At 47.4% G+C, this 14,995-nt stretch overlaps 1 protein-coding gene across 1 annotated transcript in view; it reads left to right on the top strand.

Annotated features, from left to right (window-relative positions):
• The window catches only part of COG7 (component of oligomeric golgi complex 7), an 86,697-nt gene extending 75,505 nt beyond the window's left edge, over positions 1–11,192 (top strand). Inside the window, exons 16-17 of the mRNA XM_008568260.1 lie at positions 8,198–8,341; positions 10,777–11,192. Coding sequence (XP_008566482.1) covers positions 8,198–8,341; positions 10,777–10,943 — 311 coding nt within the window. The 3' untranslated portion in view covers positions 10,944–11,192. The remainder of the gene's footprint in view (positions 1–8,197; positions 8,342–10,776) is intronic.
• The last annotated feature ends 3,803 nt before the right edge of the window (positions 11,193–14,995 follow it).

Genomic DNA, 14,995 nt, shown 5'->3' with positions numbered 1-14,995 from the left:
AGCGAGGTGCGGGAGCAACCCCGAGGGTTGCGATCCCGTTGCCGGTCCCCGGTCTGGTACGCGGGCAACACTGAGGGTTGCGATCCGTCACCAGACACGGAAAAAGACAAAAGACCAAAAAAAAAAAAAAAGAAATGGAACTTTGGGAAAGTTAAAGTGTCCAAGGTGTGTGTCTGTCTGTCTGTCTCTCTCTCTGTGTCAGACACACTCACATACACACAATAGGTTATAACAGAATCATTTGCAGGAAAACTCAGATCTGGGTCCTGGTGGACTTGTGATTCTGGGCAGGGGATGGCAGTGCTGGCCGGGGTGCAGGTACCGAGCGTTGTGCAGACTCACCTGCTTGTTTTGGGCCTGGAGTAGGGGCCGAAGGAGGCAGCTCCTCTCCTGGGTGGTGCAGACCAATGAGCTGCTGCTGCTGCGTGGTGAGCCGCAGGAAACACCCACTGGGGAAGGCCTGCCAGGAGTGCATGGCTCAGGTAGAGGCTGCCTTGGGTCAACTGGAAAGTGGTTGTGGCCAGACCATTCCCCAGATCAAATGCCAAAGTGGAAGTGTTTCTGAGCCCAGCACCTCATCTGCCTGGCCTTTCACACCCTTTCCTTCTTTTGATTTCTTTTCTCTCCTTCTTTCTATGGAGCTTCCATTTCCTGGTGCTTGTTCTGTCCCTCTGACTAATTGTTCTCTGCCTGCTAAAAAACCTCTGGTGGCACGCCAGAAGCCACAGGATGGAAATCCAAGCTCTCCCTGGCCCAGGAAGCGCCCACAGACTCATCTCCTGCTCTCCCTCCCACTGTCTACCTCTCCTGTGCCCACACTCACATTCCAGCCACTCAGAAGGATTTTTTCTTAATTTGAAAATAGCTTCTCTTTTTCTCCAATTAAAAATCTACCCTCCTGAGATAATCACTTGTGACACTTTAGGGACTGTTCTCCCATGTGTCTTTCTCTGCAGATCTCCATATACATGTCCTTTATCATAAACAGCATCAGCTCAGTTATGCTCTGTTTTCATGGGCACTTTTTAAAAACAATTTCTGTGCTCTCTGCCTGGGATGCTCTTTTTCCTCATGTGCATCTGGCAAACAGCCCATTTGTCTCTGCCCTTCCTCAGCAGCCTAGAGTGAAGTTATTTGCTCTGGATTCTGTGCTTGCCTTAGTCTTGATCTTGCCTCTGCTGAAGCAGACATCCCTGTGCTCGGGTGTTTTCCTCCTCCCCTGGCCAGAAAGCGGTAAGGGCAGGGCCACCCAGCACCGGCACTCAGAGCAGCCAGGACCCAGCAGGGCCTCGGTAAATTGGGATTTGTGCAGTTAAAAAATGGCTGCTCGTGATCGGCTGTGTCCAGCGGGATGCCTCCTCGGCCTCTGCCCCTCGACCTGGAGTGTCTCTTGAGGCACTGAACTCAGCCCCTCGCTCATTTTCATTTCTCTTTTTCTTTCTTTTTCACATCATTAGTTTTTAACTCAATATAGCAACTCTCAAATCTAGGCACTAGGGGCTCTGTTCCATTAATTTCAGCCCTTTCTGGGTATTGTACCATCAAGTCAGTCAGCAGGAGAGAGGTTTCTCTCCCAAACCAGCTTCCCTGCAAAGGTGCCTTTCTGGCCACATTACAACCAGCCCTGTTGTCAGTTTCTACAGTGGAAACCAAGATTCCACATTACTGTCCTTGTGCTCAGTTATCACCAAACCCCATTTTTGTTTTTTAACCTTCTAGTATGTATTTGTGGTACAGGTGCTATGTATAAAAAGAGATCACAATTTAAAAAGAAAAAGATAACAGAATCCTTCAATTTACAACACTGGTATGGCCTTTTCCCCTTGTGTCCTCTGCTGTGCTTTGCTCTATGTGCAGATGGTTCTTTACATGTAGCTTTATATTCTATATTATTACTTTTAATAGTAGCAGTAGTATTTTATTTATCTTCTCCCTTTTACTATTTATTTATTTATTTTACAGTGGTGTTTATTGTAGATGTTGGTCACTGAAAACTAGATACTACATGTTACAAGTGGGCTTTTAAAATTTTTTAAAATTTTTATCAATTAAACATCTTCATGGGGCACAGAGCTGATCATCAGCACCTGTGTTCAAGATGTGGTGATCAGATCAATACTGTCAGCATGTCCAGCACCTCAAACTGCAGTTATTCCCTGTGTCCCCCAACCAGCCTTTCTCCAGCCCGTGTTGGGGAATATTATGCCTCTGGCTTTATTTTTTTGCTCAGGTGTTCAGGGTCTTTTGTGGTTCCACATGAATGTTAGGATTATTTTTTTCTATTTCTGTGAAGAATGTCATTGGTATTTGGGTGGGGATTGCACTGAATCTGTAGATCACTTTGGGTAGTATGGACATTTTCACAATATTGATTCTTCCAATTTAAGAGAATGGAATGTCTTTCCACCTTTTTGTGTCTTCTTTAATTTCTTTCAGTAGTGATCATCCACCTCCTTGGTTAAATTGATTCCTAGATATTTTCTTGGAGACTATTGTAAATGAGCTTACTTTTTTGATTTCTTTTTCTGCTAGTTTCTTATTGGATAATAAAAATGCTACTGATTTTGGGGTGTTGATTTTGTATCCTGCAATATTACTGAAACTGTTAATCAGCTCTATGAGTTTTTTGGTAGAATCTTTAGGTTTTTCTATATATAGGATCAGGACATCTGCAAACAGAGCCAGTTTGACTTTGTCCTTTCCAATGTGAATCCTCTTTATTTCTTTTTCTTGCCTGATTGCTCTGGCTGGTACTTCTAACAGTAGGTTAAATAGGAGTGGTGAGATTGGGCATCCTTGTCTTTTTCCTGTTCTTAAGGGAAAGGCTTTCAGCTTTTCCCCATTCTGGATGATATTGCTGGTAGGTTTGTCGTATATGGCTTTTATTGTGTTGAGATACTTTCCTTCTATAACTAATTTGCTGAAAGCCTTTATCAAGAAGGGATGTTCAGTTTTGTCAAATGCCTTTTCTTTGTCTATTGAGATAATCATATGGTTTTTGTCCTTGATTTTGTTGATGTGCTGTATCACATTTATTTACTTGAGTATGTTGAACCATCCTTGTCTCCCTGGGATGAATCTAACTTGATCATGGTTAACAATGTTTTTGATGTGTTGCTGGATTCCGATTGCTAGTATTTTGTTGAGGATTTTTGCATCTGTGTTCGTCAGAGATATTAGCCTGTAGTTTTCTTTTTTTGTTGTATCTTTGTCTGGTTTTGGTATTAAGGTGATGCTGGCCTCATAGAATGAGTCTGGGAGAGTGGCCTCTTTTTCAGCTTTTTGGAATAGTTTGAAGAGAATTGGTATTAATTCCTCTTTAAAGGTTTGGTAGAATTCAGCAGTAAATCCATCCTTTTCTTTGTTGGTTGACTGCTGATTTATACTGCTTCAATCTCGTTGCTTGTTATTTGTCTCTTCAGGTTTTCTGTTTCTTCTTGGTTCAGTCTGGGTAGTTTGTATGGGTCCAGAAATTAATCCATCTCCTACAGGTTTTCAAATTTTTTGGTGTATGGTTGTTTGTAACAGTCTCTAATGATTCTTTATATTTCTATGATGTTGGTTGTAATGTCTCCTTTTTCATTTCTGGTTTTTGTTATTTGGATTTTCTTTGTTGTTGTTGTTGTTGTTGTTAACCTAGCTAATGGTTTGTCTATTTTGTTTATCTTCTCAAAAAAACAACTTTTTGTTTCATTGATCTCTTGTATCACTTTGGGGGTCTCCATGTCTTTCAGTTCTGCTCTGATCTTAATTATTTCTTTCCACCTACTAACTTTGGGATTGGGTTGTTTTTGTTTTTCTTGTTATTTGAGGTGTAGCATAAGGTTGTTTATTTGAAATCTTTCCATTTTTTTGATGTGTGCATTAATTGCCATAAACTTCCCTCTTTGTACTGCTTTTGCAGTATCCTACAGGTTTTGATATCATATGTTTTTATTTTTGTTGGTTTCGATAAATTTTCTGATTTCCTGTTTAATTTCTTCTTGGACCCACAGGTCATTCAGGAACCTGTTGTTTAATTCCCATGTATTTGTATAGTGTCCTGAGTTTTGCTTGTTATTAATTTCTAGTTTTAATCCATTGTGGTCTGAAAAGATGCTTGAGATGATTTTGATTTTTTAAAATTTGTTCAGACTTGATTTGTAATCTAACGTGAGATCTGTCCTGGAGAATGTTCATGTGCTGATGAGAAGAATGTATATTCTGTAGTTGTTGGATGAAGTATTCTGTAGATATCTGCCAGATCCAGTTGGTCTAACGTGTAGTTTACATCCTGTGTTTCTCGGTTGATTTGTTGCCTGGATGATCTGTCTAGAGTTGAGAGACAGATGTGCAGGTCCCCCACTGTTATCATATTGGGGTCTATCTCTTTCTTTAGGTCTAATAGTATTTGCTTTATATATCTGGGTGCTCCAGCATTGGGTGCATATATATTTATGATTGTTATGTCTTTTTGATGGATAGATCCTATTATCATTATATAATGGCCTTCTTTCTCTCTTTTTATGTTTTTTGATTTAAAATCTATTTTATCTGATATAGGAATAGCTACTCCTGCTCAATTTGGGTTTCCATTTGCATGGTATGTCTTTTTCCATTCCTTCACTATTAGTCTGTGTGTGTCTTTACAGGTGAGGTGAGTCTCTTGAAGATAGCATATAGTTGGGTCTAGCTTTTTAACCCAATCTGTTAATCTGTGTCTTTTGAGTGGGGAGTTTAGTCCGTTTACATTTAGGGTTGTTATTTAGAGGTATTTTTCTCCTGCCATTTTATTGCTTTTTGTATAAAGGTTTTAAATATCTTTTGTTCCTTTCTTGGCCTTTTATTATTCATCTTCAATGTTTGTTTTTTTTTGAGGTGGTAAGATTTAGTTTCTTTTTTCTTCATCATTTGCATTTGTGTTTTACCAGTGGGTTTTGTGTATTTGTGGTAGTGATTATTGTTTTTCAGATTCCAGATGCAGGACTCCCTTGACAATTTCTTGCAGGACTGGTTGTGTGGTGATGAACTACTGCAGTTTTTGTTTGGGAAATACACTGTTTCTCCCTCATTTCTGAAGGATAGCCTTGCTGGGTATAGCATTCTTGGCTGACAGTTCTTTTCTTTAAGTATTTTGAATATATCATCCCATTTTCTTCTTTCCTGTAGAGTTTCAGTTGAGAAATCTGCTATTGATCTGATGGGGGCTTCCTTGTAAGTGACTTGATGCTTTTCTTTTGCTGCTTCTAGGAGACTGTCTTTGTCTTTGAGCTTTGCCAGTTGTACTATAATGTGTCTTGGAGAGGATCTTTTTGGGTTGATATATTTGGGGATTTTTGAGCTTCCTGGATTTGAAGGTCTGTGTCTCTCCCTGTACCTGGGAGTTTCCATTATTATTTCATTGAATAGATTTTCAGTGCCTTTACCTTTCTCCTCCCTTTCTGGAACACTGATGATTCAAATGTTAGTGCACTTAAGGTTGTCTGTTAGCTCTCTTAATCTTCCTTCATTTTTTAAAATTCTTTTTTCCTTTTTTTTTGTCTACTTGAGTTATTTTATTTTATTTTTTCCTTTTTGTCTTTTTTTTTACTGACCGGTAACGGGATCGCAACCCTCGGTGTCGCGCCCGTACCAGGGACCGGCAACGGGATCGCAACCCTTGGTGTTGCGCTCGCACTGCATTCAGCCAGTGAGCGGAAACCGGTCTCCACATGGGATCCAAACCCTCGGCGGGAGCGCTACCGCGCTCCCAAGCGGCGCACTCTCCAGTGCGCCACTGGGCTGGCCCTACTTGAGTTATTTTGTAAAGACCATCTTTGAGATCAGAAATTTTTTCTTCTCCTTGCTCTAATATGCTGCCTAAGCTCTCAGTTATGTTTTTTATTTCATTGAATGAATCCTTCAGTTCCAAGAGTTTTGCTACATTCTTTTTTAAGGTATTAATCTCTTTGTAAATTTCCTTCTTCATATCCTGGATATTTTTTCTCATTCCGTTATGTTATCTGACTGAGTCTTCTCTTACCTCATTGAGTTTCCTTAAGATTGTCACTCAGAATTCCTTTTGAGTCATTTCAAGGGTTTCCTATTGTATAGAGTTTGATACTTGAGAATTACTATATTCCTTTGTAGTGTCATATTTTCTTGTTTTTTTGTATTTCTAGTATCTGTACATTGACTTCTGGTCGTCTGATAGATCAGTTGCTTTTTCTGTTATTCTGGAGTAATAAAGTGATATAATTCTGGAGTGTACTTTGAGGAGAAAGATTTCCTTCTCTTTTTCCAGGCTCCTCTGGTGACTGTCCTTGTGTCAATGCAGTTGAATATGTGGCAGACTATCTGCATGGTGGTCATAGCTGCTGCTGTGATAGCAAGCCATCCTTGCAGCAGTAGAAGCTGTGTAGTGGCTGTTATGGGCCACCTCCTTGGAAGCGGTGTGGGGCCTCCTGGTCACAGTGGCAGCACTCACTCCCACCTTCTGTGTGAGCAGTGGGAGGGCTGCCCGGGGATTTTCCCAACTGGGCCTTCCCTGTTGCAGTGGGCAGTGCTAGGTCCTGCTTTCTCTGGGTGGCTGTTATGGGCCACCTCCTTGGAAGCGATGTGGGGCCTCCTGGTCACAGTGGCAGCACTCACTCCCACCTTCTGTGTGAGCAGTGGGAGGGCTGCCTGGGGATTTTCCCAACTGGGCCTTCCCTGTTGCAGTGGGCAGTGCTAGGTCCTGCTTTCTCTGCAGGCAGTGGGAGGGCTGCCCAGGGCTTTTCCCTGCCTGGGCTTCCTTGATCACAGCAGATGGCGCTGGATCCTGCCTTCTGTGCACGTGGTGGGAGGGCTGCCCAGGGCTTTTCCCTGCCTGGGCTTCCTTGATCACAGCAGATGGCGCTGGATCCTGCCTTCTGTGCACGTGGTGGGAGGGCTGCCCAGGGCTTTTCTCTGCCTCTTATCTTCTCTTAATAGTCTTTTTTCTTTTTTGGGCAGCTGGCCGGTATGGCCATCTGAACCCTTGACCTTGACCTTAGTGTTACAAGGCTGTACTCTAACCAACTGAGCTCTCCAGCCAGCCCCGTGCCCAGGGCTTTTCTCTGCCTCTTATCTTCTCTTAATAGTCTTTTTTCTTTTTTGGGCAGCTGGCCGGTATGGCGATCTGAACCATTGACCTTGACCTTAGTGTTACAAGGCTGTACTCTAACCAACTGAGCTCTCCAGCCAGCCCCTATCTTCTCTTAAATGTATTCTTTTTTTACTGCTTGGCTGCATACTTTTTTCAGTGTTGCTTTCATTTCTCCCACTCTTTCCATTCCTGCTATCAAGTGTCCTCTTTCCCCAGGAGGCCAGGCCCATCTCTCTCTTGCTTGGATGGTTGCTCCATCTCACCCCTTCACCCTGCCACAGCCTGACTGGCTCCCCTGCACAGGCTGGCCCTGCTGCAACCTTGCTGGGAACCTACAGCAGTTTCCCATCTCCTGTGACATGGGAGCCACATGGTTCTTGGGGTGCCCTCTGTGACCCCGCTCTCTTCCCCAGCAGTTTATTTCCCACTGCTCCTTGGACGCACTCTCCCCTCCCTGTAGTTATTCCAGCACTAATGGCTGCTGGGTGTTGAGCACCAAGTGTGTGCCAAGGGCCTTGTGTGTCTTCTCCAACTTAACTCCCGCAACAGCCCCATGAAGTCAGGGCTGCTATACTCTCCACTTCACAGATGAAAACCCAGTCTCTGAGAGGTTAGGTAGCACTCAGCTCCTTAGTGGTGGAGTTGGCCTTGACTCCAAGTCTCCACTCTTATGTGACGCCTGTGTTCTGGCCATTGCCCTTTGCCTCCTAGTGGTGGGTCGGTGTCCTCCCGTTCCCACCCGTGCCAACTACCCACCTGCTAACTTTCAGTTTCGGGCTCCCCTCTCACTGGATCTCCCTCCTGCCCTCCATGTCACTCCCTGTCTGCAGACATGCTCCTGCCTACATGGCTAGAGTCAGTGCCAAGGCTTTCAGGGACTCATAAGTTATTCAGCGTCACCTGACTGCTCACTTCCTGAATCCTCATTGTACTTAGTCAGAACCAACTCACCTGAGATTGAAATGTCCTCTGATTCCCTGCTTCCCATCAAGACCGTAAGCTTCCTGGCATGTCTGTGGGCATAGCACTTATAGTGGGCCACATCACCCAGCAGGGCTGAATTTTTCCCGAGCACTTTCTGCGTTTTCTTGGTGACCTTCTTTCCCTTTCCAGGGGATGAATTGCCTGAGCTGGACAACATGGCTGACAACTGGCTGGGCTCCATCGCCAGAGCCACGATGCAGACCTACTGTGACGTGATCCTCCAGATCCCTGAGCTGACCCCGCACTCAACCAAGCAGCTGGCCACCGACATCGGTGAGGGCCACGGGCAGGCAATGGGAGGCACTGCCATTGCCCACTGCATCTGTCACTCCCCCTCTCACCCTCCAGGAAGCTTATACCAAGTCTCCTGGAGATTCTGATTGGCTGCTGAGGTGGAGACCCATTAAGGGGAGCTTCAGTGAGATGAGCTGAAATGAGTCATGCAGCCTGGCCCTGTCTGGCCTTTGCTTCATTTACATAATAGTTACTACCTAACATTTATTAAGCTCTTACTACGTGCCGGGCATGCCGGACACCAAACCCAGCGCTCGCACCCATCATCTTATGCAATCCCCAAACTCCCCTGTGAGGCAGCTGCCTTTTTTCCATTGCCTGATAAGGGAACGGGGCACAGAGTAGTTGCATGACCAGTCCGTGATCTCCATCAGAAAACCAGCCTACCTCCCAAGCCGTGGGCGTGTCCCCAGCTCCTGCTGCACTCATTGTAGTGGGGCCTCACTCCCAGGTGCTGCCCCGAGCTTGGGGATGCTACTCCCCAGCCTCTTGGTTTTCTTCCATTGACCTACCTGTTCTTTAGCTCAAGGCACCTCTTGGGTGGTCACGAGAGAAGGTGATAGGAGCCTTAAAGATCAGCTCCCTGGGGGACCCAGCCAGAGCTTTGACCTGGGTGACCACAGGGTCAGACCAGGCTCAGCCTTGCCACTTGTATTGCAGTAGGACTAGGAATGAGGTGCTTTCCTCTGGGCACTGGAGTGGTTAGTGATGGAGCCAGGCCTAGAATCCAGCTGCCCCAGTTTCCTGACCCCTGCATATTTCATTGTTCTCAGCAGTTAGTTATCAGAGCAACAGCCGCCTTTTCAGCCATTTCCCTAGGCACAGCATTCAGAGAAGAGACATGTGGAAAATCAAATGCTCATCCGAGTTCCCAGTTAGTACAGGCACTGGGGAGAGAACCCACCGGAACCAGTGATTGAAGCGAGATTCGGGATTTACCCCTAGAGTTCTGTTGTCTATGTCATTTCCCTTCCCTGTCGAGTCCCCTCCAGATTCACTTGTTCACTCATTCCACATTGATCGAGCGTCTGCCATGTGCCAGCCATGGTGCTAGAAGATGGGGTGCTGCAGTGGCTGAGGCAGTTTCCATACTACTGAGCCCGTGCTGTAAGGGAAGTGGGCAGGGCCGGGAAGCAGAGCTGAGGTGTGAGGCTGACAGGGTGCAAGACCACAGAGTGTGGGGCCTGCCTTTTACCACAGGCGAAACAGAAATGCTGCCAGCCCAACAAAAATGGCCCAGCAGACCCTGGCTCCCAGTTTGCAGCTCTGGCCGCAGAAAGTGCAGTGCATGGTGTGGGGGCCGCGCTCAGGAAGCAGCGGGTGCCTGCGTGCCTATGACTGGCGCAGCCTTCCCAGGAGGTGGCCCATTCTGGGTTGGATGTGGGTCACCTGGCTGGGACAGAGCAGCCACTCCTAGGGTCTTGCCCTGTGCTGGGCCTCGAAAAGAAGACACAAGGGAAGAGGCAGGTGCTCCAGTCGAGTCAGGGAAAGGAGACAGCCCAGGCAAGGGGGCAGAGTGACAGGGCAGGCTGTCAGTGACAGAGCAGGAAGGCAAGGACCTGGAGGATATGTGGCTCGCTGCCCTCGGGTTTGGGTTCTGCCCACCCAGAAAGGACATATGAAAGGCGGCCCCTGTTCATTGATCCTGCAGCACATCAGGTTCTTTCATGTCCTTTGTCCCTTTTAATCCATGCTGCCTCATGGGTATTGACTGCGTCGACAGATGAGCAGAGACTTGGGGAGATGCAGGGACTCCGTCGAGGTCACACTGGGCTGCACCTGGCTTCTTCTTCGTTCCACCAGTGTCTCCCAGCCTGCCCAGTGGTTAGGATCCTTGGGGCCACTTTGTAGAATGAACCCTAGAATCTTCTCTCAGAGATTGTCGTCGACTTGGTCTGGGGATTAGCTTGGAAATCTGTATTTAACTAGTCCCCCAAGAGTTATCTGGGAAGTGTAGGACCCTGCATTATACCAGGCTGCCGCCTCGCACGCTGTCCTTGTCTTCATGTGGGGTCTGATACAAAGCCTGTGGTAGCTGCTCAAGTGAGCGCATGTGTCTCCTAACCCTTTGCGTTCTCCACATGGTCACAGGGGACGTGAACTCAGGAGTCCCCAGTGCACAGCTTTGGGTGAGGTCAGCTGGCCCTTCAGACTGGTGCTGGTGGGGAGGGGCGTGATGTCGGCTTTTCCTTTACTTGCGTAGAATTGTGGACTCAGCCGAGCTCCCCATCTGGTTAGACCTGTTGGAGAAAACCTCTGGTTAAAGGCCTTTCTGCAGAGTGGGTGCTCAGCATTTGGGGAGTTGGTAGGGGGTGGAGGGGCTTCTCTATTTCTTATTCAGGGGAGGCCTTTGGTGCTGAGCAGTTCCTTGTGGTGCTGAGTCTGGAGCTGTGTCTGTCTCCCCCAATCCACAGACTATCTGATCAATGTGATGGATGCCCTGGGCCTGCAGCCATCCCGCACCCTCCAGAACATCGTGATGCTCTTGAAGACCAAGCCTGAAGATTACAGACAGGTCAGCAAAGGCCTGCCCCATCGCCTCGCCACCACCGTGGCCACCATGCGGAGTGTGAATTACTGACCCCACTGTGCACCTGCCTGAGAAGAGGGTCAGGCTGACATTCTGCAGTCGCAGCAACCCTCCAGCATGGACTCACTCTAAAACTCTGTCAGGGATTGGGCAGAGTGTGTTTAATAAAGACTCGGTTCATTTGTATAATCCAAAAAAAGTTGTAAATTAGAGATATTTATTAGAGAGGACTTTTCAGATGATTTTTAAAAATGATCTGATTGTGGAAACAGAATTAATAAATACTGTGGAATGAAAGAAGGCTGATTTCTTTCCTTCCTTCTTCAGTGAGTGTATTTGAGGGTTTCCCATGTGCTGGGGGAGATGGCTGTGAAGGAGGCTGGGGAGTCCTTTCCTGTAGCTTACAGGAAAAAGGGAGGGAGGGAGAAAAGGGTAATCAAAGAAGATAATTTCTGGTGGAACATGGCATTGGATAAGGGGGTGGGCCACCAAAGACCTGCAGGATGAGAGATGGGTGACTCAGGGCTGCGGGAGGAGTATCCAGGCCAAGAGAGCAGCTCAGACCGGGCCCTGCAGTGGCCGGTCCAGGGTCAGCTAGGCGCTGGAGGTGGGGGTAACACGGGGCAAAGTAGCAAATGAGGCAGGAGAGGAAGCAGGGGCCAGGTCATTCGGGGTTTCGTAGGCTTTGGGAAGGATTTTGGCTTTCATTTTTTCCTTTTTAAAAATTTATGGGTTGATGTGAATTTCATCAATCTTTTCTATCAATAGCTTCTGTATGTATTAAGGTTGTATTTGGCTGTAAGTAACAGAAGAAGGTAATTTGAGTAACTTAAAGTAATAGGAATTGATTGTTCGCAATAACCAGAAGTCAAAGGGTGGTGGCCACAGGCACTGATTTCGTGGTTGGATAAGTCAGGACCAGGACCAGCCTCTCTGATCTCCACCCCTTTCCTGTGTGCTGGACACCTGTCATTGCAGTGAGCGCTGCAGCTCCAGGCACAGCTCCGATCTGGGAACGAAGTGGCAGGGAGGGGAAGCAAGAGTGGCAATTCTGTCCCTTCTGCAAGGCAGGCTCCCAGCCAACCCTCTCCTAGGCCTGTTGGCCATTCCTTAGTCACAGGTGTCCCCCAGTGGAAAGGGAGGCTGGGAAGCAGGGTACAGGACTGGCTTCAACCAGCATCTCTCATCCTTGATGTTATTGATGTTTTGGGCCGAGTAGGTGTTTGTTGTGACGCTGTCTTGTGCAGCGTGGGTGCTGAACAGCATCCCTGGCCTCTACCTACTAGTTGTGACAATCAGAAATGTCTCCAGAAATTGCCTGAGGGGCAAATTCACCTCCAGTTGAGAAACACTGGTTGAAACCAGTCAAGATTTATTGCCTGGGCTGGGCTTCTGGCAGCCCTGAACAAAATAACAGAGACGAAGGGGGACGGTGACAGTGTCACCACAGGGCCCCTCATTGGAACTGAGCACTTCCTGGGTTTCTGGGGCTGGGCTGAGCTGTGCTGTTCTCCGGACTATCTCACTTGGGCCTCACCATAACCTTGGAAGGCAGGGATATTATCCCTGGTTCACACACACAGGAACGGGGGTGTGGAAAGTTTTGAGGATTCTCTGGGGTCACTCTACCACGTTGCAGGGCTGAGGCTCAGAGGGAGCCTGGTGGCTATGGCATCACACTGTGACCCGCCACCAGGCAGCCTTCCTAATGCAGAGCACGGGAGGCACACGGAGGGACACCTAATCCCACCGGGTCAGTCTGCTCGTGCCAGTCCTCTTGAGGGGCTCCACTGCACCCCACCAGGCTGCTAGGGCTAGTGTCCACTGGGTCTGTCCTCGCATCTTTGTAACCAGTTTGGCTGGCCCTGACAGAGTATCAGCTGTGAACCCGCACCAGGAAAAATATTTTGGTTTCTCATGTGATGGGTCACAGACTGTTCCTGGCAGGGCTTTGAGCCCGGCTCTTGCCTAGAAAAAGTGAGAGCCAGAAACCTGGAAGGTGGAACATGCTGCTCGAAAGTGGAAACTCTGTAGTCACCCTTGTGCCGATGTCCAAGAGAACCACCAGGCTTCAGAGTGGGACAGGCGTGGGCTTGATTGGCTGCTTTGCCACCTCCCAGCTCTGTGACCTTGGGAAAGTCACTTCACCTCTCTGAGCCTCATTTGCTGATCTGAAAACCTGGGGTCATGATGGTACCTAACACCTAGGGTTACGTGAAGAGCCACTGAGATGTGGTGGTGACAGCGTGTGTGCAGTGCTAGTTTCACAGTTCTCCAGCATCTGTACATTGCCTTGCCTTTTGGGGTGGTGGTGGGAATTGCAGAATGCCATTTTCTGGGCAATTTGGCCCCTGCCAGACTATATTTTCAGCTCCAAAACTCTGTGTGATGAGCCCCCAGGGTGGGAGCGGGGCAGCACTTCTCTAGACCCAGGGATGAGGGACACCAGTCTGCCTGACCCAGTGCCTGCTTGTAGCAATGGGGCCATTATCCCCTGGCCTGGCCCTCATTGCTCCCCAAAGAGTCAGGTGGCAATCTGATGCCCACTGTCAGCCTGGTCCCATTTCACACGTCCATTGGCAGCTCCAAAACCTCTCTGAACAGAACCTCTCATGAGGGTCTCCGTAGATTCACCCAGTGCTGGCCAGTCAGCATCTCCCATCCCCAGTCACAGTGATCAGTTCAGGATGAGCATGTGGCCCAGGCTGATCCAGTGAGCCTCATTCTTGGAGCTTTTGCTGGGACACTGTAAAGGAAGAGCTTTCTTCCCACTGGGGTTGCTGAGCTGTGGGGATGGAGCTGGAATTATAGGTGTGAAGAGATGTTTGGGAAGAGGAGCACATGGAGAGAACCTATTTGAGAGGCATGGCAACACAGAAAAACCAGACCTAGGTGAACCCCTGGATATGGCCATGCCTGAAATCCCCGGACTTTTACTACAAGAGCTAGCGAATTCCCTTTGTAGCTTAAGCCAGTTCAAATTGACCTGTGACTGAAGAGCTGGCGAATGGATCTAGACAATAATGCCTGATAGCTTCAGATGAGACAATAAACTTGAGAGCTCTGGGCTTTTCTTATGACCCTTCGCACCAAGAGGCTGAGGCTAGGGTCTCAACTTTGTCACTCACTAGAACGGTGACTTTGGGTGCCTGATTTTGCCTCTCTCAGCCTCAACTTACTTAGCTGTAAAATGGAACGATACTATTTCTCAGTGGTTATGAGAATAAAATGAAATAAGACTTATAAAGTACTTGGCATGCTACCTGGCATGTGGTAAGCACTTGATACAGTGTAGCCATTGTTTTAGAACAACCAACGGTAATCATGAGTGTGGCGACAACAACCACTACTGTTAATAACAAAAGCTATAGTCATAGTAGTAAGGGTGGAAACCAGTAAGAGCTGTGACTCCAGCCTGGGCTGGGAAACCCGGCTTCCTCCAGCCTCCCTCTTCACCCCTAGCAATGCTGCCTTCAACCAGAGTGACACTGACTCTGTGGCACCTCCTTCCTCTACAGGTACCACTGTGGGCACTTGATGGGAGACCACCCTGTCTGCCTCCCAGACCAAGGGACCAAGATGATCCAGACCAGCAGGGCTGGGCCCTTGGAGGCGCAGTCTCTATGGCCAGAGCCCCTTTGTCACCACGGCCTGGGAGGTGACAGCAAGATGCTGGAGCAGTCAGCCATCTGCTCTGCCAGACCATGTTCTTCTTTAGTAACAGATCCCCGATGTCTCTTTGAGGAGCCATTAGGATTGCCATAGTTAGCAATTAAAAATATGAGGGCACTTCAAAAAGTTCACGGAAATATGGAATTAAAAGATAATATGAATCTTTCCATGAACTTCTCATTTGATGATCCCTCATGTAGGATACTCATTTAAACTTGAATTTCAGAAAAACAATGAATGATTTGTGTCATATGTCCCAAATATTGCATCGATGTACTTACACTAAAAAATTAATTCATTATCTATCTGAAATTCAAATTTAACTGAGTGGCCTGAATTTTATCCTGCACCCTTAGGAGCTATGCCCCCGCCACCCTCGAACCATGTGATTCTGCTGGGGACCAAACCGGCTTTGGGTCTGGGCAGATGAA

This window comes from Galeopterus variegatus, unplaced genomic scaffold (genome assembly GCF_000696425.1).
Source record: "Galeopterus variegatus unplaced genomic scaffold, G_variegatus-3.0.2 Scaffold391, whole genome shotgun sequence".
Lineage (NCBI taxonomy): Eukaryota > Metazoa > Chordata > Mammalia > Dermoptera > Cynocephalidae > Galeopterus > Galeopterus variegatus.
Note: the sequence above shows the minus strand (reverse complement) of the source record. Positions and strands in the feature narration are given on the sequence as shown.